General features: G+C 32.0%; 1 protein-coding gene across 1 annotated transcript in view; it reads right to left on the reverse strand.

The window, feature by feature from the left end:
* ELP4 (elongator acetyltransferase complex subunit 4) overlaps nucleotides 1-26,250 on the reverse strand; it is a 244,084-nt gene that overhangs the window by 127,795 nt on the left and 90,039 nt on the right. Inside the window, exons 6-7 of the mRNA XM_028087751.2 lie at nucleotides 22,966-23,050; nucleotides 18,065-18,253 (exon numbers count right to left, since the gene is read on the reverse strand). Coding sequence (XP_027943552.1) covers nucleotides 18,065-18,253; nucleotides 22,966-23,050 — 274 coding nt within the window. The remainder of the gene's footprint in view (nucleotides 1-18,064; nucleotides 18,254-22,965; nucleotides 23,051-26,250) is intronic.

Genomic DNA, 26,250 nt, shown 5'->3' on the forward strand with positions numbered 1-26,250 from the left:
TGGCAGTCTCAAATAGCATTGTATTAAGTTACATAAAAGGTTCTTAAAACTTTCTGTTGCAGTGCAATTTCTTAATTAATTATTTAGATTTAAATCATGTCAAATGCTATTGCAAATAAAAACAGCAAATGAGATTGTCCAGTCCATTTTTTTATTCCAATTTTAATTTCACAAAATATTTCAGAGTTTTTGTTTTGATTGCTTCTTGTTTGGTTTCATAGGATGTTTCCTGTTTTCTTTTATATAATGGTAACCTCTTTATTAGGATATGCCAAATCCATTAAATAGATTTTAAATAAAGGAAGATTAATTTAATGCTCCCTTGCAATTCAAAGCTCATTAAACCAAAACTATGAACTTTAAGAGATAAAATTCAACTACTGCCATATAAGCTCCCTCCATTTTCTAATAAAAATAGTTGCGATACCTATTTAGAGTAACCAAGTAACAATTAGAATACCTTAAACCTTGAATGTTTTCTTACTTTCTTTGACCCAATTATCTCAACAATATAAAAAGATACAGTTTGTACCAATACAAAGTATACTGCCAGGAAAGATTTTTAACAATAGAATTAAAAAGTAATTAACCAATCACTTAATTATTAAGAAGCTTGAAAAGAAAAAAGCAGTTGACATAAAGCATTTATGCAATGCCTCAAATAAGAATAAGTTCTTGAGTTACTCAAATAAGATAGCAAATACACAATATAAAGAGTAGAGCTCCCCATTTGAGTATATGGCACACACATCAGATTTGGGATTACAATAGTACAAAAGCACTATTAAGTTAATATTGAAAAGTTAAAGAAAGATTTAAATTACTTTGTTTGAACCTACTACGTGACATGATGTGTGTCTGTATGTGTGGGGCGGGGGGTAAAATCCCAAGAAAAACAAGTATACTCCTCAACATCTCCTAACATTTTTCTGAGAAATGACATGCATCAAAACACAAACATACTAGAACTTACGACATTTCTTTGTCATGTAATAAAAAAAACTTGAATAAAAGGATAAATCTAGAGATGTTTAATGAGGTATTTGTTTTTCTATGCTTAAGTTCTACATTCTATAGGATTGAGACTATGAAATAATAAAACTGTTTATACTGTAACTTTTTACAAACCTTCCCCTACCTTCCCCAGAGTTGTCATTTACTAGTAGATTAAATTTTTATTTTATAAAAATATTTTATAGTGGGCAAAATAATTCTGTTCATAATTATTTTGAGTTTAAGAATATAATTTTATCAAATAAAGTTATACTAATAAATATTTGTAATTATAATACCTTAATGAAGGTATTAGATTAAATCTTTCCAGATTTAATATTGACTTTTATTAAAATTCACACAGTTAATTTTAAAATACAGACGAACTTGTGTAAATTTTAAAACTGTAGCTATAACAACACTCTCTTGGTAGTATCTTATACTGATATTTATGTAGGGAAATCATAAAACAAACATATTTTGGTTCCTTTTTCCAATGCTTTAAAGCATATCCACAAAGGAGCTAATGGCAAATATACTTAACCTCAAGGGCAAAATAAATTGCTAAATTGTCAAATTTTACTGGGATTAAGCAATGGAGCCACATCTTTTTGTGACTTCTATCTGATCGAATACTTGGTATTCCAAATTTTGGCATGAATTTTTTTTTAAGAACACATGATGTTTTCAGAAATATTATCTACATTTACACTGGCCTCAAACAGTACATGCTTTGCAGAATATTTACATCAGTTTTCTTTTTTTTCCCATTTTCTTTTTCAATAGGTTATTCTATTAAACATTTTTAAAAACTTACATATTCTGAAAACTCTTATACATGGGGTAAGCAAAATATTGTAATGAACAGACTGAAGAGAATAATGGTATAATATTCAAAATTAATTTAAGGTATTTTTTCATAAGTGATAGTTTCATATTATTCATATGAACATTTGTATTTTTTGTTTAAAAATGTTTAATGGGTCACTTCTTAAATCAGAAATTTGTTGCTTATTACTTTATACTTGAAAGCTTTAAAATGTAATTCACAGATGTCCAAAAGCTCATAGCTTGCCTGGAAAAGCAATTGCTAATATCCAAATATCAAACAGAGCATCCAGTTGATGTTTGTGATGCAGTGGTAGGTTAAAGATACTAAAGTTTAAAATCAGCTTAGAATAATCCCATATTGAGTATAAAATGATAGCCTGTCATCAGGAACAGGCTGACAGAGCCAGGTCCAGATGGGAGACTGGCTGGGAAAAGAGCTGAGGCAGGTGGGAAAATGATGGGAACCTGACGGCAGACAGGACTACTCCCTCTGCTGGCAAGGTTCTCATCTGCTTGAATTTTTAACTAATGACTAGCTTTTCTTTAATTATTTAAGATAACACCAATAAATTATGTAAGGTGTTCCTTCTTTAGCTGGCTGTTCTGCGTTTGCACATTTTCAAATTCATGGTATCCTATTTTTCACCAGATTAATTTCTCAGAGATATAAGGATCCAATGTTTCACCAGGAGGTCCAATTATTTATCTTGTAATTTAATTGCATCCTAAGCATAAGCAAATGTAGCATTGCTTTTATGATATAAGGCCTTTAAAAATTAAGAATGCCTTTGATTTTATATTTGTTGATATATGTACCTTCTTGAAGAAAAACATTTCTTGGGCTACAGACTTCACAATCTCTTTCTCAGGCTCTGCATAATGCCCCGTAATGAAATAATATAGAAATGAACCATATAAATCAACTATACAGGGAACAAGGAAACAGCATGTCACAGCAAAACAGCATAGATGTACAGCGCCAAACCTATCTGATAATCTAATGATCTGAGTTTATAGATATTATGTACTAATATGTAAGAAATTAAGAATTAACGTTTACATAAAAAATTGTTAAATTTTACAGAAAAATTATTCAATATTTGATTTTCAATGTAAGTTAATAGCTGCAGCAAAAACATTTAGTAAAAATCTGTTCTAAGATTTTGGCCTACAACCAGAAGCTCCCAGAACAGGAGGGATCAGCTTTTTCACCCACTGTTCTCATCTGAATCCTGGCTTAAAAGCTATTCCAGCTCCCAGCTTTCCAGAAGGCTCCATCCCAGGAATCCCTGCCTGCCATTTGGTTTGCTGATTTTAATCTCTCAGGACTTTCTTACAGTGGCTCTACTATGCTGAACTGGCACTTGCTTCTAGAAGTGAGTTATTATTAAACCTGTAGGTCAATTGTGGCACTAACAACTCTTTGGAAGCTTTCAGCCACAGTGTACAATTTGCTAGTCTAATTAAATATTAATTCTATGTGTTACATTTTGTGGCTAAGAGCTTTTATTTTCCATCATCAGCCTGGAAGAGAAAGAGGTTACAAGGCTAATTTAATCTCTCCCCTTGTCCTCCCCAACATTCAAGATTAACTACATAGGGTGCAAAAACATTATTAAAGAAGCAGAAACTCTTTATATAATAATAATATTGTGATTAATAGCAAAGGGCTAAAACATAATATTAGGATATAATATATGACCTCATACTTAAAGAGCTTTAAATTATAATTAGTTACAAGCACATTTTGCTTTAATATTAATAAATAAGTATCTTTTTTTTGAAGACAGTAATCTTTAAGAGAAAGTATGCATCCAGGTATATAAATAGGAATAACTCAAAACTTACATTTTCTCACAGGTATTTTTCAGACAGCTTGTAACACCAAAGATTAAAAGCTTAGTAATTTTATTTGTTAAAAAAAGGCAAAATTAAATAAAGTTGTATCTATTTTCTGTACATAAAAAGTGATGAAGTCAAAGATAGTTTATAATAAAAATAATTAATGTGAAAGATCCTTTCCTCTTTTTTTTCTACCATGTTCAAGTGGACTGAACACAGAGGTCCCTCTCTGCTTCTGTTCCCAGAACAGTTGTGTCCATGCGTGGACACTGGGCATTATAAAGACTGCAGTCCAACAGCCAAAGATTCCATATGCCCAAACAGATGACTCAATCTCCATACTGTGATGAGACGTTTCACTATTTCTATCATTGATATATTTGAATATTTTGGCTCTAAATAGTACTTTAACAACCACCACCACTACAAGGAAGTACAGTATGCATCACCGTATGAAGTGTAACATCACGAAGTTATTTTAGAACAAAAAAAAAGTTTTAAATTAAAAAAATTTTTTTATGGCTTGCTGAATATGCTCTGGTTAGATTAAATATAATGAAAGGTTTCTAAACGGTAATTTTTTTCCTTTAGAGATGCACACTTATCTTACTGAACATTTCAAATATCTTGCTCTTATTTAATGTGCATATTTACACTAAGATAAAATGGCATGTACTTTGCAACTAATTCTCTATATAGACAGAAACTTAGAGAAAAATTGGAGTTTATTTATGTAAAAAGTTTCAAACATCCTTGGCCAAGAAAGTAAATTAAATACATACGTATAATGCCTACAAGCTAAGTTTGATTTAAAAAATTGATCAGATACCAGAATATGTAATATAAAACAGAAGAAAATAAAAACTGGAGCTATAAGAATTATAGGTTCTTATAAACAGCCTACAGTAGCAAAGTTGAAACACAGTTCTATTATTTGTTATTCTAAAGAATAATAGATTCTGTTTACAATACACCAGACTCATATGAAGTTACTAAATTTTCAAAGACTAGAATTTGACACATCTGGTGCAAAATTAAAATAGGTTTAATACAATTCAGTTGACTTCTTAAAATTGCTGCTTTTTAATCTTCTAAAAATGTTAATCTCTTACAATCTACTTCAGACTAGTTGAGAAGATCTAGAAAAATAAAAATCAGATTCTCAGTTGAGAATATCTTGATAAGGAACTCATGAAAAACTGATAGAATATCTGACTTTATCTTTTAGTAATTGATAATTATGATCAAGAGATTAAATCTAATCTCTAATTTTCATCCTTAAATATTCTCCTTTTAAAGTGCACTTAGATTATGTTATGTGACAGGTGATGTTATGCTTTCCTATAATGATGCTCTTATAAAAAATTACATTAAAAATATTTTCCAAAATTTTATAGTTACAAACTCACAAAAGTCTGTTGTTCCTTCACCATGCAATTAATTTTAGTTCTTGTTTTAAGAATAAAAGATTTCACACTGAAAGAAATTCACAAGGCCACTGGAGTCCACCTCTCATAATCCCATATTAGTGGTTAGTTCTAAGCAGTCCATTACTTGACTTAGAGTTTAGCTGCTAAGATACTCAGCATGAACACAAAAGTTTATGGATGCGAAAAGACTTGTTCTGAATTTCTCTACTTTGAAACATTCATTCATTCCAGTGGGTTCAAAGCTTTATTAATGTTGTAAAATATTAATTTGAAAATACATCAATTAAAATAACACACTAAAAACTTCAATTTTCAAGAGACATTATAACAAGACATTTTATTCCTGCTTTCCTTCAGAAAATGAGTTTTCCTTGGTATAAACTAACATACTGGTGATGGTTTTCTTCAAAGAGATAGATGGCGAAAAAAATCCACGGATCAAATTGTTGGAAAACATGGGTTATATGATAAAAACTGAATAAGACTATTAACTGACCAAATGCCAATGATGACCAGTCAAAATATGTTCTAGGCCACTTTCAAATCTGAAATCTGTTCTGAATAAAATAAAGTTTAAATAGTTTATAAACTAATGTTCTGTAAGCAAATACATTAAATGCTGGCAATATTTAGAAGTATTCTAGAATGAAAAAATGTTATTTAATATTTTATCGTGAATAATGTCAAAGAAGTTTTCATCCCTGCATTATTATATACTTAAGGAGAAATTTATTAGGTTGTTGTTTATATTTAAAAAATTCCTTTAAAAAGTAGGTTATGACAGTTGGAATAAACTAGCAATAATAAAAAGTAAATTTTCTTCCTGAAAGGAAAGCTCTGAGAAACCCCCCCATTTTAATCATAATTCTAAGTTCTTGGATATTTATTTCCTAACAGTTTCAGGTAAAAGTGCTTTTGATCAATAAAAACAAATCAAGAACAACCTGTCATAGATTGTGTAAATAAAATGCATTAGCTAAGAGAAATTTATTTTCCTTTCACCTTACCAATGAAATCATAATAAGGCATAAAACTAAATTTTTTTGGCATAAACTTAATTTTTATTTCCAAAAGAATAAATGTTATCGGTTATCATTTTCTTCAAGCACCCAACTGTCACTAGGAATTGAATATAAAATTAATTTAAAAGGCACAAAATGTTATATAATTCGGAGGTGGATGACAGAGTTCACTAACAGTGAGCCAGTTTCCATTTATAAGACCAAAAAAAATTATAGCTTCATATCTTGCTGATATGGAAATCAAACAGTATCCTATTGTAACTGCTTCAAAGGTATCACTTTGCAAAAAATCTCATTAAAAAGTTTCGAACGGTGCACAAACATTTCTGTTTCTAACAGTAAATGGGAAGAAAGCAGTAGCATGTTCAATATACCTGAAATAGAACAACCTTTAAATTAGAAATTTATACTTAAGTTTTAAAGAGTTGAAGTAATATTTCTCATACTTAAATAAAACATAGTAAGAATTTCAAGGTAGGGTATTAGTTATTTTTCTTAGATGTAACCTTCCCTCTTTTTTTTTTTTTCAATCCACGACAACCTTCATTCGACAATAGTTTTGAACAGTTGAGTTGTGAGAACGTGAGCAGCTGCTGTTATTATAACTAAAGGTCTGTCTACGGCTTGAGTCTGAGAGACCACATGTTCGGCTGTCCTCTCATCTTGCCATCCTCACCAATTAACTATTAACATGGAGGGCTGTACACATGCTCTGGGGGGCTCTTTAACAGGCTTCTTGGCGAGTGGAACAACTACACAGCAGGGATCTGGGAACTGGGTAATGCTGGAATATAGGGGAGCCGGCCGTAGTTCTGCTCTTTCTAAGGACACTTTACTCCATAGTCTAGCATGTAACAAAGTCTGTATTTAACTTGGCCATTTTCACATACATTTTCAACACAATGTCTTTGAGCAGATGCTCAAACTATTTTCTAGAAAGAGACATATTAATATGAGTAATGTTACAACCTCACAGGGAAAATTGTTTAAGACGATATATTTTTTAAGACATTCATAATATATTTGATGAATAATTTTAGTGCTTTCTTAACAGATATTTAGAATTTATTTTTATAAATTTGCTTCAATGTATGCTTGTTATTTTTTCCTGTGCTGTTATGGAAATAAGTTTTAACCCAAAGAAAATAAAAAAAAAAATTCCAAGTTCAAAGTTGTGAGGCTGAACACAAAATATTTCAAAGGCAAATTTGAAAATAATTCTTTTTCATTCTGCTTGCAAAAGTCTTATTATAACAATAAACTCAACGTCAGTTTTGAATCTATGTCATTATTTTCCCTATTTTAACTTTTCCTCCTCTTTGCAATTTCCTTAACTATGTGTTCCTTCCCTACAATGAAATTAAACATGGGAAGCATGCCAAAAGTATAATAAAGGGTAACTAATCATTACTGTACAAGTCTGACAGAATGCTAATAACTAAAGAACACTGATTGGCTGTTTTACCAATTTAAGAGATATAGATATTTTATGGACTTTTAATCTAGTGATATTTTACACACCACATTCAACTAAAGGTATCACAATTCTATTACCTATAGATGTTTAATTATATGACATTTCCAAAGATATGAAACTATATCTCTACTTCCTGCAGAAACCACTTTATTATCAAATTCCAAGCTCAAGCATGCAAATACCTACATATACTCATTTTCTGCTCCATCCATTCTATCTTTTACAGTGCTGAAAAACCTCTACAAGGATCAGGACCTTGTTTGTCTTACACACTACTATATGCCCACGAGTGTCAATGCCTGCAATAAGTATTTAAGTGAATGAATAAGTTAAATTACCCTTAGACATTCAATCACCACTTAAATCCTGACTTAGTCTATAGAATGGCACTTGTCACAGCGGAGAGGAAGTTGACGTACGATGTTAGAGAGTCATGGTACAACATGGTGATGTTACAACGATTTAGCTGGCCATCTGACTTCATGCAGGCCTCCGGGTCTGTGTCAGGCCTAACCTGGGAGAAGACTCTGTCAGAGTCTTGTATGAAAAGAGAAAGAAAGCTGAGGATTTCTACTGCTTTGATGCACTTGTACAACTTATTTTTTTGTCGCCTGATCTCTGCTCAAATTTTCGATTTCAGAAGTCTTTTTAAGTAAGCATACTGAAGGTAATGATTGCTGACATATATTGAGTGCCTGCTATGTGTCAGTACTGCGTCAGCACATGTTGTCGCTAATCCTCTGAATTCGGCCTTCTGCACCCCATTTTTACAGAGGAAGAAGCTGAGGCTGACAAAGTTAAGACTTGACTAAAACCATATGACTAATTGAGTCTATCTATCTCCAAAAGCCAAGGCTCCTCTGTCATTGAACGCTACCTGTGCATAGTCTGTTTCTTAATTTTGACGGTATTTTAGTCCTTCCATTGAGTAAGCTGCATAGCATGGTGGTTAAGAGTATGGTAATTAGAGGGCATTGCTCTGGTCTAAATCCTGCCCCTCATTAGTTGTGCGACCTAGGGAAAGTCACTTCAATTTTTTTGTCCCTTGTATCCTAATCTGTAAAATGGAGACAATAATAGCACCAACCATATGGGCTTATTGTGAGGATAAAACGAGTTAATATTTGAAAACAGCTGAGGATTGCAACTGGCCCAGAGAAATCACTCTGTAAGATTTATTAAATAAACTCACAGTCCCCTGGTTCTGTTTATTCATATGTCTTTGATTAGCTTTGTAAGCATAATGCTTCCAGTTCTTATTCTCTTTCCTTAGCCTAAACATTGTGATTTTCCTTGTGGTTTTTAAGAGTTTAATTAGGAGTTTTATCCCCTATTTACATCATGATTGGCTTAAGCAAACTGTTAAGTCTTATATTTTTCTCCTAAGTATTTCAATATAAAAACAAATATATGGTGAGATGTCATGCTCAAAGATCAAAAGAATAATTTTTTTTAATAGCTCAACTGATATAAGGGCCAGAAAACTACTTATATGATAGCTAGAAAAATTGCCAAGGGAAGAGACTATGGAAAATGGGAAAATTTTAGATGGATGAGCAGTTTTTAAAAAAGATATTCTCTATTTTGAGGAACACGTCTTAATTCTTACTCACATTATTTAACCTTAGACTCATCACCAAGTCTGACCCTCCACTTTCCTATTTCCATTTCAAAATAGTCTTTTTACTGGTACTTTAAAAAACATAAATTTAAACTGTACCTTTTCCAGTTATATAAAGTTTTAAATGTATCTATAAAATACCAAAGTGCAAATATTGCATAATGTTCGGACATCCAGTCCACCTTATCATCTCAATCATTATTTAACGGGTGATACAGATGGGACGACTTCAGCTCATCTGATAGTATGACCGCTGTTTCCTTACACAGGAAAATTTGAAAAAATTTCTTTTCCTTTTTCTTGCATTGATCCCTTTGGACTAAATAAAGAAAATTGCATGTATACATGTGTTTATTTCTTTTTTTAAATTTTTTATTGTTATGTTAATCACCATATATTACATCATTAATTTTTGATGTAGTGTTCCATGATTCGTTTGTGCATAACACCCTATATCTGTTTATTTCATAATTGTTTTTCTTTGCTTTGCAGTTACACATAAGCAAATATGCTTCCATCCTTTTTTCCTCCCCTGACTGCAATGAAACTTTTTACTTAATCTTTCACATGTACTAATTTGTCAAGGGTTTTAGAATGATAGTTTTCTCTTTAAAAATACTGCACAATAGCCATGTTAGCCTAGAACTTTCTTCCTAATGGAAAGTTACTGCCATTGGAGGTAGTTAATAATTCAAGATACATAAAGATGTAGTGTGACAGAGAGGAAAGAGTAAGTTTTAAACAGATCTGAGTTTGATATTAGCTTTAAATATGTAATTAAATATGTGACTTTGCCGAATCACTTAATTTCAGTTTAATCTTGTTTGCAATTGGCATTACACCTATCTTGCAAAGTTTTTGTGATGATTAGGTCAGCTAGCTATATAACTTAACAGTGAAGATATTGGAGTTTGGAGTCAGGGAAAAACATGAGTTAGAACATTACTGGCCTTGCCACTTATTAACTATGTGACCTTGTAAAAATAGAGGTAAGGCTTGTGGTCAATATTCAAGAACATAATGCTTGTAGGGTGTTTGGCATGTGGTATGTGCCTAATAGTTATAGTAATAGCATAGTTGCAATACTAGTAAGAGTAGCAATATTATCACCAGTATCTGATAAGTCTCTTCCAAAGTTTACTTATCATCATAATCAAGAAGCTCATTAAAGCTAACCAAATTTATTAAAGTATTAACTTTATAATGACAACATCATTAACAATGCAAACAATTTAAGTATGTGTACAATGTCTAAGATGATTAGAGAAAGGAGTTTCCCTATGATATTCATGTGATTATAAACTCACAATGTTAGGTTCATGCACAATCTGTAAAAAGCCCTTAACAGAAAAATAAATTATCCTCTTATAAAATTATAAATAAATTCTACTGGCCAAGGAGGCAAAATTCATTTCTTATTTATGCCAAACTTTTCAGTCATAAGGCTTGAAATATGCTGGTATATCCTGATATAATTAAGGTAACTAAATGACATTTTAATAAATTGGCCATTTGCAGATAAGGTTGGGGTATGTTAGAAAAAAGATGCTAAAATCACGTAATTTATAATAAAGATTCAAGAAGTTTGAACAATCAGATATTAGAAATAATTTCCTAAGTAAGAATCATCATTTCTTTAATTAACATTTATCGAACATCTAGAAAAAGCCTAGTTGCTGTGCTAGGAATCTTTATACTTTATTGTCTTTAATGATGTATTATTATCATAAACCTAAGCTGGTAAAAAAGAAAATTATAAATATGTAGCTCTAACTTCCCAGAGATCACAAAGCATTAGATATATAAGATTATATGAAACCACATATTTGAGGCAGACAGTAAGTACCTTTGTAAATAGTAATACTAAAAAAAAGAGAATTAGTGAATGTAAAGCGTGTTAACATATAATTAGAATGTTAAATAATAAGTCAATAACAATTTGAGAACATGAACTAAAGTTGTGTAAAAAATTCAAATTGGAATACATTGACCTGTTAGTAAAAGATAAAATGTTAGTAAAAGATAAAACTACAAAATTTTTAGATGAAAACATAGGAAAAAAACCCTAGAGAGGGCAAAGACTTGTAAAATGGGAGGAATAGGGGAGAGAAACTGCTAACCATTAAAAAAAGTGATAAGTTAAACTTCATTAAGATTAAAAACTTCAGCTCTTCAAAAGATACTGTTAATAGAAAAGGCCAAGTCATAGACTGGAAGAAAATTATTGCAAAGATATACCTAAAATATTTAAGGAATTTTACCATTCAATGAGGAGATAAATGACTCAAAACAATGGAAAAAAGACAGACAAAGGAAGACAGGCAAATAGCCAACAAGTATATGATAAGATGGTGAACATCATTAGTTATCAAGGAAATGCAAATTACCACAATGTCATACATTTTACGGGCACTACAATGGCTAAAATATGAAAGACCGAAAATAAAAAGGTTTGGAAGGATGTGATTCCTAGAGAGATGAAAATACATATCTGTACAAAGACTCATACATTAATGTCCATAGTAACTTTATTCATAATAGCTTCAATCTGGAAAGAACTCATGCCCATCAGTAGAAATTGTGGTATATTTTTACATTCAAAAACTAATCAGCAATAAAAGTAAACTGTGGCATGTATAACACTGTAGATGGTGCTGATATTAACCAATATGATTGTTTGATACTGTATAATGAAATGTGTAAATATTTGCAAGATCTGCATAACTCGGTGAATCAATGCCTTCCAAATGACCAAGGAATGAAATGTTGATATCTTGAATGGGTAAAAGACCCATTCAAAGCACAGAATAAGCCAATGCCCTTTAGTGTAACATACTATGAAAAAGTTCACTGATACAGTTTTTGATTCCACATTGTAATCGTTTATTTTTTGAGTTTCAGTGTGTATTGAAAAAGAATATCCACAATTATCTGAAAAGGCTATTAAAACAGTTCTCCCTTTTCCAACAATTTATCTGTATGAAGTCAGATTTTCTTTTCATTTTTCAACCAAAACAATATATCACAATGGATTGAATAAGGAAGCCAATATTAGAACCTGCTGTTTTCTACTAAGGAAAAATGTAAAAACAACATTACTCTTCCTGCTAAAATTTTTTGTTTTCTTTTGGAAAATCACTATTATTTACAATTGTGTAATCATTTTATTATTTTAAATGAATTCATAAAAATTTAAAAATTTGTTTGTTTCTAACATGGTAAATATCATTAGATACAACCCAAATGAAAAAAAAGTGTTGAGATTGTCCATAGTTTTTAAGATTGTAAAGAGGTTCTGAGATAAAATAGCATGAGAATCACTGGACTTAAGTTCTGATCTGATATCCTCATAACTCTATCAGATTTACCAACTATTTTGTAACATCTTTTTTTTTATCAGCAGCTTTATTTAAATAACAATTCACCCATTTAAAGTGCACAATTCAGTGGTTTTTTTAGTATTCACAGATATGTGCAACCATCACTCAAGGCAATTTTATCACATTTTCTTCACTTAAAAAAAAAACCCAAACCTTCAATCTTTTTACAAATCACCCCTCCGCATATTCAAGGTCTCCGTGTCTCCCTATACACCAAACCCTAGGTAACGCTATTTATTTTCTGTCTCTACAGATTTCCTATTCAGGACCTTCATATTAATGAAATCATATAGTATATGTTCTTTTGTGATGGCTTCTTTTACTTTGCATAATCTTTTTTAAGGTTCATCCATCTTGTAGCAAATATTAGTACTTCATTCCTTTTTATAGCCAAATAATATTTCATTGTATGGATATACCACATTTGTTTATCCAGGCATCAGTAATGGAGATTTAGGCTGTTTCCACCTTTTGGCTCTTATGAATAATGGTGCTATAAACATTCATGCGCATGTTTCTATGTGGACACAGGGTCTCATTTCTCTTGGGTATATACTAATGAGTGGAATTGCTGGGTCATATGATAACTCTATGATGAATCACTGAAAAGTGCCAGACTGTTTCCAAAGCAGCTGTACCCTTTTACATTCCCACCAGCAAAATATGACGGTTCCAATTTCTTCACCTTGCCAACATTTACTGCTACCTTTTTTACCCATTCTAGATAGTGTAAAGTAGTAGTATCTCATTGTAATTCTGATTTGCATTTTTGATGATTCATGATGTTGAGCATCTTTCATGTGCTAACTGGCCATTTGTCTATCTTCTTTGGAAACTGTATATTCAAATTCCTTTCCCATTTTTTATTAAATTGTCTTTTTATTATTGAGTTGAAAGCATTCTTTATGTGTTGTAGATACAAATCTCTAATCAGATAAATGACTTGTAAATATTTTCACCTATCATTATGATTTCTTGATGGTGTCTTTTGAACACAAAAGTTTTTAATTTTGAGGTGCATGGCTGGCTCAGTTGGTAGAGCACGTGACTCTTCATCTGAGGGCTGTGAGTTCAAGCCCCACATTGGGCATGGAGGCTACTTTAAAGAAAAGAAGTTTCTAAGTTTGATGAAGTCCCCTTTGTCTATTTTTTCTTCATTGTTTGTGCTTTTAGTGCCATATCTAAGAATTCTTTGCCAAATCTAAGGTTATAAAGATTTTTCCCAAAGTTTTTTTATAAGAGTTTTATAGTTTTGGCTCTTACATTTAGGTCTTCGATCCATTTGAATTAATTTTTGTACATGCCTTGGGGTAATAGTCCAACTTCATTCTTTTGCTCATGTGGCTATCTAGTTGTCCCATTCCATTTGTTGAAAAAGATGATTCTTTTCTTATTGAATGGTCTTGGCACTCTCGTTGAAATCAGTTGACTGTATGGATTTATTTCTAAACTCTCAATTCTATTCCGTTGATTTATATGCCTATTTTATGAGAGTACTACACTGCCTTTTACCATTGTTTTATAGTAAATTTTGCAATTGAGAAATATGAGCCCTCCTACTTTATTCCTTTTTAGGATTATTTTGGTTATTCTAAGTCCTCTGAAATTCCATAGTCATTTTAGAATAAGCTTGCAAATTTCTCCCAAAAAGTCAACTGGAATTCTGATAAGGACTGCATTGGATCTGTAGATGATTTTGGAGACTATGGTCATATTCATTTTGAACCTTCTGATCCATGCACCTCAGAAGTTTTTCCATTCATTTAGATCATTAAAAATTTCTTTCAACAATGTTTTATAGTTTTCAGAGTATAAGTTTTACATTTTCCTTGTGAAAATTATTCCTAAGTATTTTATTCTTTTTGGTGCTGTTATGAATGCAACTGTTTCCTTAACTTCATTTTCAGATTGTAACACAAGTTTTTAATGTTTGTCTCCCAACTAGAGAGTAAGGTCTCTGAAAGGAACCAGTATCTTGTTCAATTTTTAAAAATTTCACTGATATATAAAGTGGGCTACAGTACTACCAGTCACAAAAACAGTGTAGAAAAAATGAGTGAATGAATAAAATAGTAAAACACAGCTTCAATAACTAAATTTATAAGAAATGCAGATTTTTCTCCCCAATTTGTTGAGAGGGAAATATTTGGATTTAAGAAATCTTGATGTTGAGAGGCACCTAGCTGGCTCAGTTGGGACAGCATGCAACTCTTGATATCAATTCGGGGTTGTGAGTTTGAGCCCCATGTATTTACTTAAAAAAAAAAAGAAATCTTGATGTGAAAAGTCAAAATTTCTTTTTGATTAAGAATTAATTTTTAGGGGCGCCTGGGTGGCTCAGTTGGTTAAGCGACTGCCTTCGGCTCAGGTCATGATCCTGGAGTCCCGGGATCGAGTCCCGCATCGGGCTCCCTGCTCAGCAGGGAGTCTGCTTCTCCCTCTGACCCCCTTCCCTCTCGTGCTCTCTATCTCTCATTCTCTCTCTCAAATAAATAAACAAAATCTTAAAAAAAAAAAAAGAATTTTTATTTTGCTAAAAGTTTGTAATTATCGAAGAGGAATGCTAACTTGAACAGTAGAAAGTTGCTATGGTAACCCTCAGAAAGCTCAAAAGCACAAGTCACTGACAATGTATGGGGGTACACTGTCAATTACACTTCTCTCTCCACTTGTGCAGGAAGGAATACAGTGCTATATCAGACTATCTTAAAATGCTTAAATAATCACTTAAAATAGTGACTTTATCTTAAAGGAAAATATGAACCTTTTCCTATACATTGAAGGAAAGCTCATGAAGGAATCCTCATGAAGGATTTATGTTTCACAAACTTCACATGGGTCCTTAACAAAGTCTCAGCTTTAACCCTTATACAGTATGTTTAGATACAGCATGTTAAAATGGTATTTCTTTATCTCCTTGGCAAACTCCAAATTTCAATTATATCTCATATTTCTGTTAATGTAGTTAAATGTAGAGTTTGCATAGAACCATGTAATCTTACCAAGTACAGTCTTAGTTTCTGTGATTTGCTTGAACATGTCATTTCAGTTCAGACCTCAGTTGCAAAATAGGGATAATGCTTTACTTGTCCAAAGGCAGGAGCCTACCACAGATGAGCCCCATGTCATTTCTAGCTCTAAGATAAAAGATATGAGATTTACTAGCTTTGAATGAGTTCTAGAATAAAAACCTGTTACATATTCTAGTATGTGGTTCTGGAATCCATTTTCTAGGTTCAAATCATGGTTTCTCAAGTACTAAACATTCATCTAGTTTCTTAATTTTTGTGTACTTCAGTTTCCTTATGTGTAAAATGGAGATTGTAACAGTAGTTACATAAAAATTTATAAGAACCATTAGATCCTGACTTTAAGTGTTTTATATTTATTAGCTGCTATCATTATTGCTATTATTATGACTTCCTAGAGAAGTAAAGGAAAACAAAACTCAAAACTCTTCTGCTATAAATGTCATTTTAAATCAGTGTTTTTAAAAAAATTTTTTTATTATTAACATATAATGTATTATTTGTTTCAGGACACAGGTCTGTGATTCATCAGTCTTTCACAATACACAGCACTCACCGCAACACATACCCTCCCCAATGTCCACCACCCAGCCACCCATCCCCTATCCCCACTTCCCTCATAGTGTTTTAGTATGTACATTAGAAAAAATGATTTCAGTGATTTTGCCTATTTTGATTTTCACATTCCATTCATTGCAGCCAATTTTTTATTTCTAGTATATATATATACATATATAGTAATACCATGGAAAAATATATAATTCTAGTTTTTCTCTTACTTGTACAATAATAATAATGATGAAAATTGTCCCGAACTTGCCTCTTGAACTCTCTTTTTAAAAAATTTTTTTTGAGAGGGCACCTGGGTGGCTCAGTGGGTTGAACGTCTGACTCTTGATTTTGGCTCAGGTCATGGTCTCAGGGTCATGAGACTGTCCTGCGTTGGGCTCCGTGCTGAGCATGGAGACTACTTAGGATTTTCTCTCTCCCTCTTCCTCTGCCCCTCCACCCTCCACACCCATTGCCCACTCTCTCTCTCAAGGGAAAAAAATGAAATAAAAAAAGAGAAAATAAAGTTTTTTTAAAAATTTTATTTCTTTAAGTAATCTCTATACCCAATGTGGGGTTTGAACTCATGAACCTGAGATCAAGAGTTGCATGCTCTTCTGACTGAGCCAGCCAGGCACCCCAGCCTCTTGAACATTCTTTTTTTTTTTTTTTTTTAAGATTTTATTTATTTATTCGACAGAGAGAGACACAGAGAGAGAGGGAACACAAACAGGGGGAGTAGGAGAAGGAGAAGCAGGCTTCCTGCGGAGCAGGGAGCCCGATGTGGGACTAGATCCCAGGACTCCGGGATCATGACCTGAGCTGAAGGCAGACGCTTAACGACTGAGCCACCCAGGTGCCCCCCTCTTGAACATTCTTAAGAAAAGGACTTTTTGAGCCGTTGAGGAAAATCTTGCAAAGATCCCTCTTTTTCTATCTGGGGAGGACTGACCTGTTTTCCTGAGAGTGTAGCTTCAGGAGGTTTATACACAGAAACAGCAAGGGAAGAAGGGGACTTGTCCTATTCAGATCAACTTTTTTCCTTCAAAATTTTGAACGTGGAAAAAGATATGTAAAATTTACCATTTTAACCATTTTTAAGTGTACAGTTCAGTGATATTAAATACATTCATAATGTTATGCTACCATCACCACTAACAATTTCCAGACCTGTTTTCATTTTGTAAAACTGAAACTCTGTACCTATTAAATAATAACTTGCCATTCCCTCTTCCCCCCAGACCCTGGCAACCACCATACTACCGTCGGTCTCTATGTTTAATACGTTAAGTACCTCATGTAAATGGAATCACAGTATTTGTCTTTTTGTGACTGACTTATTTCACTTAGGATAATGTCCTTAAGATTCATCAGTGTTGCTGCGTATGTCAGAATTGCCTTCCTTTTCAAGGTTGAATAATATTCCATTGCAATATAGGCCACATCTTGCTTATGGATTCATCTGTTAATGGATTCTCAGATTGCTTCCACATTTTAGCTATTATAAATAATGCTGCTAAGAACATAGGTGTACAAATATTTCTTTAAGACCTATGTTCAGATCAGCTTTATGATTAATGAAAAGATAAAATCAGTAAAAATCAACCTTATGTCACAATGATATTATATGTTTACAAGAAATCAAAGAAAAAAATAATAACATTATTAAAGATGGACTTACCATACACTCACTCTATATTAAAACCACAAATACACAACAATTTAACAATCTAAAGTAAAAGACATTTTCCTCTCTGGCATTTCTGAAATCTGTTTTACTTAAATGGCATATGAAAATAACTTATCAGACTCAGACTCATAAAGCATTTATATATTGCACTTCATTATGTCACACTAGTTAGGGGAAAGAACTTTTGGAACAATTCGTACCTGGATAAGATGTGCTGGCATTGTGATGATACAGGCTGAAAGAGAGGTTCGTAGAAGACCACGGAGAACATACAGGAACTTCGTAAGGCTGTGGCTGTTGTCACAGTTTTCTGTACAGCAAATGTCATCTCCCCACAAAGGTGAACCAAGATTCTGGATTCCTATTCTTAAAATATTTTTCTGTTTTTTCTAGAGAAAAGTGGGAGGGAGGTAAACACATTAGGTTTTGTTAACCGGTAGGATACCTCTTTTACTTCTCTTCGCCAGTTTTTAAATTTATGAAAGATTAGGGAGATAATGTCAGTAGAGGGGGTAAAAACCTTTATGTGTAGTTAGTATAAGGCAATGAAGGAAATCTTCATTATTACAAGAGTGCAAAAAAAACCCAGCTGACTTTTTCTTACTTTTGGAAAATTTGAAGAGTATCAAAAGTCTCAAGCTTCTATATTTTAACAGTGACTACTCTAAGGATTATGTTTGAGGTGCCTGAAATAATATATAAAAAATCAGGTAGCAATAAAGAACACCTAAACCAGAATGCTTACAAACTATTCTTAGTATTACAAAATTCTACAAGTCTTTCAATAAACTATAATTTGCTCAATATTTCTCATTTAATGCTTCTGTGTCCAATGCCTGATACTTTGTTTGAAAGAAGTTAAAAATGTGTGTTTTGGTTTTACACTCTATATATGCCTTTACTTATTCTTCTTGAAGCTATTTTTACAAAATAATTTAAGTTCAATGCTTTCATAAAATTGAACAAGTAAACATCTAGAAGTTAAAAGTACTGATATTAAGGTCATAATAGTGACTAATATTTCCTGGGAAAAGAACATTTAAAAACCATTAAATAAAACCTAGGATGATTATCAATAAGTGTTTGCCAGAGATATATTTATAACAAATTTTACTGTTTGGGTTATTCCAACTGAACAAATGTTTTATATATGCTTTCCATGGCAATCTGGCAAAATTTCTGGGCAAAGGAGGAGACATTAGCAAAACCTGGTGCATGGAAATAATTGAAAAATTATTATTAAAATTTCAATGGGGAAAGTTAAGTTTTCTCTCTTAAAGCAAAAGTTTGGAACATGTGCCATTTTTGAGTGTGATTTCTGATGAAGCTAGATCCTACAATATATCACTTGTTATTGCTATAATAAAACTAATAAAATTTATTTAACTAATACAATTTATTAACCAACCAGTATCTCCCTAATATTACAGATGAAAGTTGAGTTTGTGTATTTTTGAGAACTTATTAACAAAGGAAAGTAGGGAAAATGAACAAAACACTGAAATGTTAAAAGAGGAAAAACAAAAGGGGACAATAATTAGTAAAATGGAATTATAAGACAGATATTCACAGTCTGGACTGTGTAACTAAGAAGATGTGGTTCTGGGCAAGACCCTACACTACTTAGGCATTCATTTTCTCATCTCTACAATAAAAAGGATAGACTAGAACGTTGTACTATAAGCCCATACAATCTGTCAAATATATAAAGGAACACAATGGGTTGGATAAAGCTATTAAAATGAGATTACAGAAAAAGGAATTTAGTTTAAGCACATTTAAAAACACCTTCCTGACTCCAAGGACCTGGAACATGATGAGACTATTAAGGCAGCTGGTCCAATTTTCTTTTCTGGTCATATTAAGTTTATGATAGGCAATCACCTTAAGATATATGTTATGATCCTTGGCAGTCCATAAAAATTGTTTTCTTTTTTAATTTCTGCATTACTTAAATGAAATGAAGGTAATAATATGTACCAGGGCATGGGTTAGAAGTTTAAATAAGTTTTTGATGAATTCATGTAAGATATTTGTGAACTGATAGGTTATCCCTTACACTGTATTACTTAGAAACTCAGAATTTAAGTAAAATGGCAAGATTAAGTTTCATTTTGTCATTCCTAAACTTGTTTTCTCATGAACTGTAGCTTAAATTAGATTCTCAACAGAAAGAGCCATCTGGAAAAAGGGAGAGAAAACCTTCCCCCAAAATCTAGGTATTAGAACAAAACCTGAAGGTAGAAGGAGAGCAGCATTATATTGTTTCCCCTGTCAACATTTCAGAAATCAAAGGTCAGCTGTATATTTTAACCCAATCACCATTACCAACTATTATATCAAAGAACATCTGCTAAAAGTTTATAAGAAAAATGCTGTTAGGTGCAGAAGCAGGAGAACTATAGAGGTTTAGCGACTTTGACAGATATACTGATATATCTGAAAATAAAATGAAAATATTAAAGCCAAAGAATGAATAATAAGGTAGTTAAGTGAGATAGGTACTCAGCACACCAGAACATAACTGAGATAATACTTCAACATAGGGAATACATTTATATTTTTAAAAAAATGACAGTAATTGCAAAAAAAAAAGGCTGAATTACAAATTTCCTGTGTCGTTTGGACATATAATTCCTTTGCTATGCTATATAATAATGGGGCACATTGTTAGGCATATTAAAATTTATAAAATAAACTTTTGTGGAAAGCTGAACAATAAATAGTTAAATTTATTCCTATGAGAACATCTCAAATATTTAATCTGGTATTCTAAGTAAAATCAATGCTCAAATTTCATCTTTATTGTACATTTCTTTAGATATTTAAAAAATCATAACTTAAATGAAATTATGACAGCAATTTGTAAATATCTCCATTCCAAATATCTTTACAGATGAGCTACAATACTTTACTTACCACCAAGGTAATTATATAATAGTATATAATACTCAGTTTCTTATAGCCTATTTCAAATAAACTAAATTAGGTTATTTGACAATATAAGCTTATTTGAAAATGTAGTGATAGAGAAAATAAGATGAAAATTTCCTTTTAAAAAGAAGGATTTGGGGCGCCTCGGTGGCTCAGTCGGTTAAGGGTCTGCCTTCAGCTCAGGTCATGATCCGAGGGTCCTGGGGTTGAGCCCCATCCCATGTCAGGCTCCCAGCTCAGCAGGGAGTCTTGCTTCTCCCTCTCCCTCTGCCTCTCCCCCATGCTGTGCTCTGTCTCTCAAATGAATAAATAAAAAATCTTTTTTTTTAAAGGAGGATTTATTTCAGTATCAGAACATTATTTTGACTCAGGAATAATATTTTTTGAAGTAGTGCTTCATAGATGCATTTTTGTGGCTTCTTGAACTCATCTAAAGTTTCTGAGACAGATGTATAGATGAGGCAATTTAGCAAATGATACATTCTATAACATAACAATATAGAAATATAGTAACAAAAAAACAACATAAAATTTGCTTTTGTTCCAATAAAATTGGAATTTTATAACTTATTGGCATGTTGTAAATTTTTTTCAGCATTCTTGGTATTCACCATATAAATATCTACCTCAACTCTGTTTAATCTTTATGTAAGTCAATAGTTGTAGAACCTCCAGTTCAGAGAAACAAACCAGTTCAGTTTGTTGTTTATCAACTTTCATGAAATAAAGTACTATTTATTGAAAATGGTGGTGTTTTTCATACTCAAATAAATAACTAAGAAAACAAACATTTCATTCCATTCCAGTAATAGCTTACTGATCAAGGGTCCTTTGGACGGATGTCTGTAGATGTGTGTACATATATGTATGTATATACATATATATGCAAGTATGTGTATATCTTTTTGTTATTGCCTTTGCTGTTTTGCATTTTATAAAATTTCCTGCTCTTAGAAGATGTATCATCATTCTGCAAGAACAGCAGCTCTGCACACTGTATCATAGGAACTGTTATGACATGCCTGTTTCTATAGTAACCACAGCGAGTGGGGAGAGGTGTCTGTCAGGGACCAATTTACCTCTCCTGACGGGCAATGCCACCAAAGGGCGGACACAGTGCCCATAAATCTTAGCTAGGACCAAAAATGGAGCAACAATGAGCAAGATAAAATTGTAATAAAAACCAAGGCCCATCACAAAAACTGTAGCATACGTGAAGAGCCATCTATAAATAAATGTGTATGCTCCACCACACACGTAAGTATTTTCAACTAGTTATTAAACTGATGATCAAAACAAATTTAAAAATTATCTTGCTGTGGAAAAAAACATTAAATACAGCAGTAAAGTTTATAAGAATGCTTAAAATTTATGGATTAAGAGCAAATGTAGTTGATAATGCCAAAAAAAAGACTTTTGGATTCTTTGCTTTCTTCAGTAAAAATAATGGTGCTTTGGAAATAATTCTGCTAAAATAATAATAATGAACTGAAAATCTTTAGCAGCTACAACAATTAAAATCACTGAGAAAGACTTCTGAAAGGCATGATATCTAGAAATAAAATTTCTCTTATTTTGTTTAAGTTAAACTAACTGGAACATCTTTAATAGTAGGAATTTGGAATCTTTAATAGTGGGAATTTAAAAACTTCCATTTTTAGACGCTACAGAGAAATAATTAAGTTATAAAATATTTTAAGACAGCAAATAAAAATGCATTTTTTATTCAATGAGACAAATCAAAGCATGATGTTATAAGAAATAAAATCTTAAAATAATTAATCCTTACTCATAAGGTAATTCAATTCAAGACTGAATGACAAATATAAAAAATTTAGATAAGAAAGTACAAGTCTTGCAGATTTAGGAGTAATTTTCCAAATGTGGCTATTTATTAATTCCAGGTGCTATAAATACATATTTAAAAATAATTTATGTTGACAATGTGTGTATACATCTTCTGTGCATCCACTGAGAACTTAGCTAAAACTTTAAATACACATTAACAATTAAACTAAGGCTGCCTGTGCTCTGCTTATTGACATCTTCTGAGCTTGGGAACAGCTTGTTCACTGTTGATGATTCTAAAACCTCTGGGTTTACCTCTAGAGAGTTTGAAAGCAGCATTACATACATGATTATAAAAGGTTTTGAAGGTGCTCAATACCTGGGGATTGGAGCCATCAAATCCTTCCTCATATATGACTTTCTGGATAAACTGAAGCAGCCTTCTGTAGCCATGGGTCAAAGAACTGTTGGTAAGAAGTGGTTCAAATACATCAGTGGGCTTATTACACAGAAAATTCAAAATCTAAGCTATAACATTAAGGAAATTTATGAGATTAAATATAACATAAAATGAACCAAAATAGTATAAATAATCTAAAAATATACAGTCAATACACCCAGGGAGTAAGTTACAACGCCTTATATTAACTAGCTCAGTGTTCTTGACATCATAGGAAGATAAAAATCTGTGGAGACTGAGATGGCTTAATTATGTCAAGCTTAGTTACCTCCAAGAAAATTAATGATTTAATGAAGCAACCTAAAAGATGATATAGCTTTTCTGGAGTAATCATAGATAATTAACATGTAGTTAATGAACTGCTATGCCAAGTACACCTGAATCAATATCTCGATCACCTAAGCTCATCTTCCAGAAAAGTTTTAATTTTCTTAGAACAAACTGCTAAAATAATAATTAAAAAACTTGATTTTTTAAGGCCTATGAAGACAAGTGGTTATAATTTCCACTTTGTTTTTAAAACGAAAATAATAAAATAAATGTATGAATTCAAGAAGACAAATTATCTCTCACATGAATATTAGTATTAGTGTTACTATTTTAAAATATTTTACAAAAATGGGGAGCCTGGCAGGTTCAATTGGTACAGCATGAGACTTGTGATCTTGGGGTCGTGAGTTCAAGCCTCACGTTAGGTGGAAAGCTTACTTAAAAACTGTTTTTACAATGTTATGAAACACCTCAAAAAAATTTAGTAACTGTGAAGAACATCTGGTTTAACACTGACTGAATTTAATATTCTTGATAACGCACAACCTGCGTGCTATGGCTGAACATTAACTGTCATGATAATGAGGTTCTGGTGCAAAGCTATTTCATAGACGTTTAAGTAACGAATGCTGTAAAAGCTGTGGGTGTCCTTAAAAATACAAAAGTGTTTGCTTTACTCCGATCCTAAGCTCAACTTTCAGAAGACAGTACTGCTGTTTGAATGCAGCATGTTCAATTCCTATCTGGGTCAATTAGGTTTGCACAAGGGGTAAATCTGCTCCAAGGTCCCAGATTATGAAATGAATTTCAGCCAACCATTTGACGAATGTCAGTATGGGTTAAAGGAGGGGAGATCAAGAATATATCCAGTTCATTCTAATCCATCAATAATGAATCTACTCAAGACATTATTTCATATATTATTATTTCTTAAGTATTTTTCCTTCTGCCCCAAATTGTTCAATAATAACATTTGCCTTAAGTGCCTGGTAATAAATTTGCTATCTGAGGTATATTACTAGACAACACATACATAAATTACTTCTTAGTTTTTTGTTGCCACTACTCAACCAATACAATCGGTTATTTATTTTGTATTCTCCCCGTCTGTTAAGGTAGCTATAGTAGAGCTAAGATTCTCTTCAAAGGTGGTGGAAAGGTTTGATATGAGAACAAAAATAAACACATAAAGCCAATATATCTTAGTCTCTTTCCTTAATTAACACTGACATAAAATAATCCAGACACCAGTAACACTTAGAACTTTACCAGTAATAAACTTCCCCAAAGTAATTAGATTTCTAGGACAATAAACACTTTGATAAAAAATTAAATGGGAAAAACTTAGGTATATATATTCAGGTATATAAATTGATAATATTCATTTATGATACATGGGGTTATAGCATTTAAAACTGAACTAGTTTATATGGTATTGATATTAAACTACTACTGAGTATTGTTAATCTCCATGAGATACAGTTCCTGCCAGCAATACTTATAAAAATATTTTTTATTGATAAAAATTTTTTCTCTTATCTAAATTTTTAAAAAATTAAACCCCTTTAATTTTGAGGCTATTGCCTTTTTTTGCTGCTGTTTAGCAGTATAGTAACTTACAAATCAGGAATTGGCAGAAGGAAATCTAGTTACAAATATGACCCTGTCCTCCTTATTGTTTCTAAGCAATTAACAAAGGATAGTTTATCAAAGTATTTAAAACATGTCCCAAAGGCAGCACATTTTATTTTATTTATTATTTTTTTAAAGGCAGCACATTTTAAATCATGTATACTATTCTACCTTGATTTTCTTAATTTTCAGCAACTATTATAGTAAAATGATCTAACTTGAGATTCCACAATTTGTCTTTAAAAGTATAACAGTACAAAGAATGTAAAAATAATTATTAGAACTTTAATTTTTACCTTTAAAATATTGAGTATTTAAAATTTTTTTCAGTCAGAAAAATTTGTTCCATGTTTGCTTATATCACCATGTCTTCTGACAGTAATTTATTTTTTTTATATTAATATTAAACATGGGTGAAAGGGGTTCAATGACACAAAATGTAGGCTTTGTGTCATTGGATTTTTAAGTAGGCTCCACACCCAACATGAAGTCCAGCGCAGGGCTTAGACTCATGACCCTGAGATCAAGATCTGAGCTGAGATCAAGAGTAAGATGCTTAACTGACTGAACGACCCAGGTGCCCCTAATCTATATTCTGATGACCAAATTCAACATTCTTAAAAAACTGACAGAAAGAAATGAGACTTTTGTACCTATCAGTATCTCCCCCACCCAGTTTTCAGCAGGTGGTCTGATAGACATTTATATCAGAGAACTTCAATTTCTATCAACAAATGGCATTGGTTTTTCTGTGAAAAGTAATTTTGTCAGTCTTATTAAGAAAGATAATAAAAAGGGGGTGCGCCTCGGTGGCTCAGTCCATTGAGCTTTGGACTCTTGATTTTGGCTCAGGTCATGATCTTAGGGTCATGGGATCGAGCCCCAAGTTGGACTTTATGTCCTTCTCTCTTTGCTCCTCCCCATACTCGTGCTCTTTCTGAAATAAATAAATCTTAAAAAAGATAAAAAAAATCTGCTATAGTATATCTAGGTGTAGATATAAATGCAGTATATCTAGAAAATAAATCAAGCAGATAATAAATACCAGTTAATTACCTTGTAGTTTCTCAAACATTGAACAAAGGAATACTTACAAGTCTCAATATGATCAAAGAATAAATGTAAACGGAACAACAACAAAAAAGCTTGGGTAACAAAAGACAAGATTTTATTTGTGAAAATATAAATTACAAAGAATATTATATATATGTCAATAAATGAAACATTTACACATAGATAATAAACTCTTGGGTATTTTTTGGTAACAAAACTACCTGATTTTAATTTTATCTACTGGTAAAG

Source organism: Eumetopias jubatus, unplaced genomic scaffold (genome assembly GCF_037043125.1).
Source record: "Eumetopias jubatus isolate StellerSeaLion01/CBP00866 unplaced genomic scaffold, mEumJub1_p1.0 scaffold_13, whole genome shotgun sequence".
NCBI lineage: Eukaryota > Metazoa > Chordata > Mammalia > Carnivora > Otariidae > Eumetopias > Eumetopias jubatus.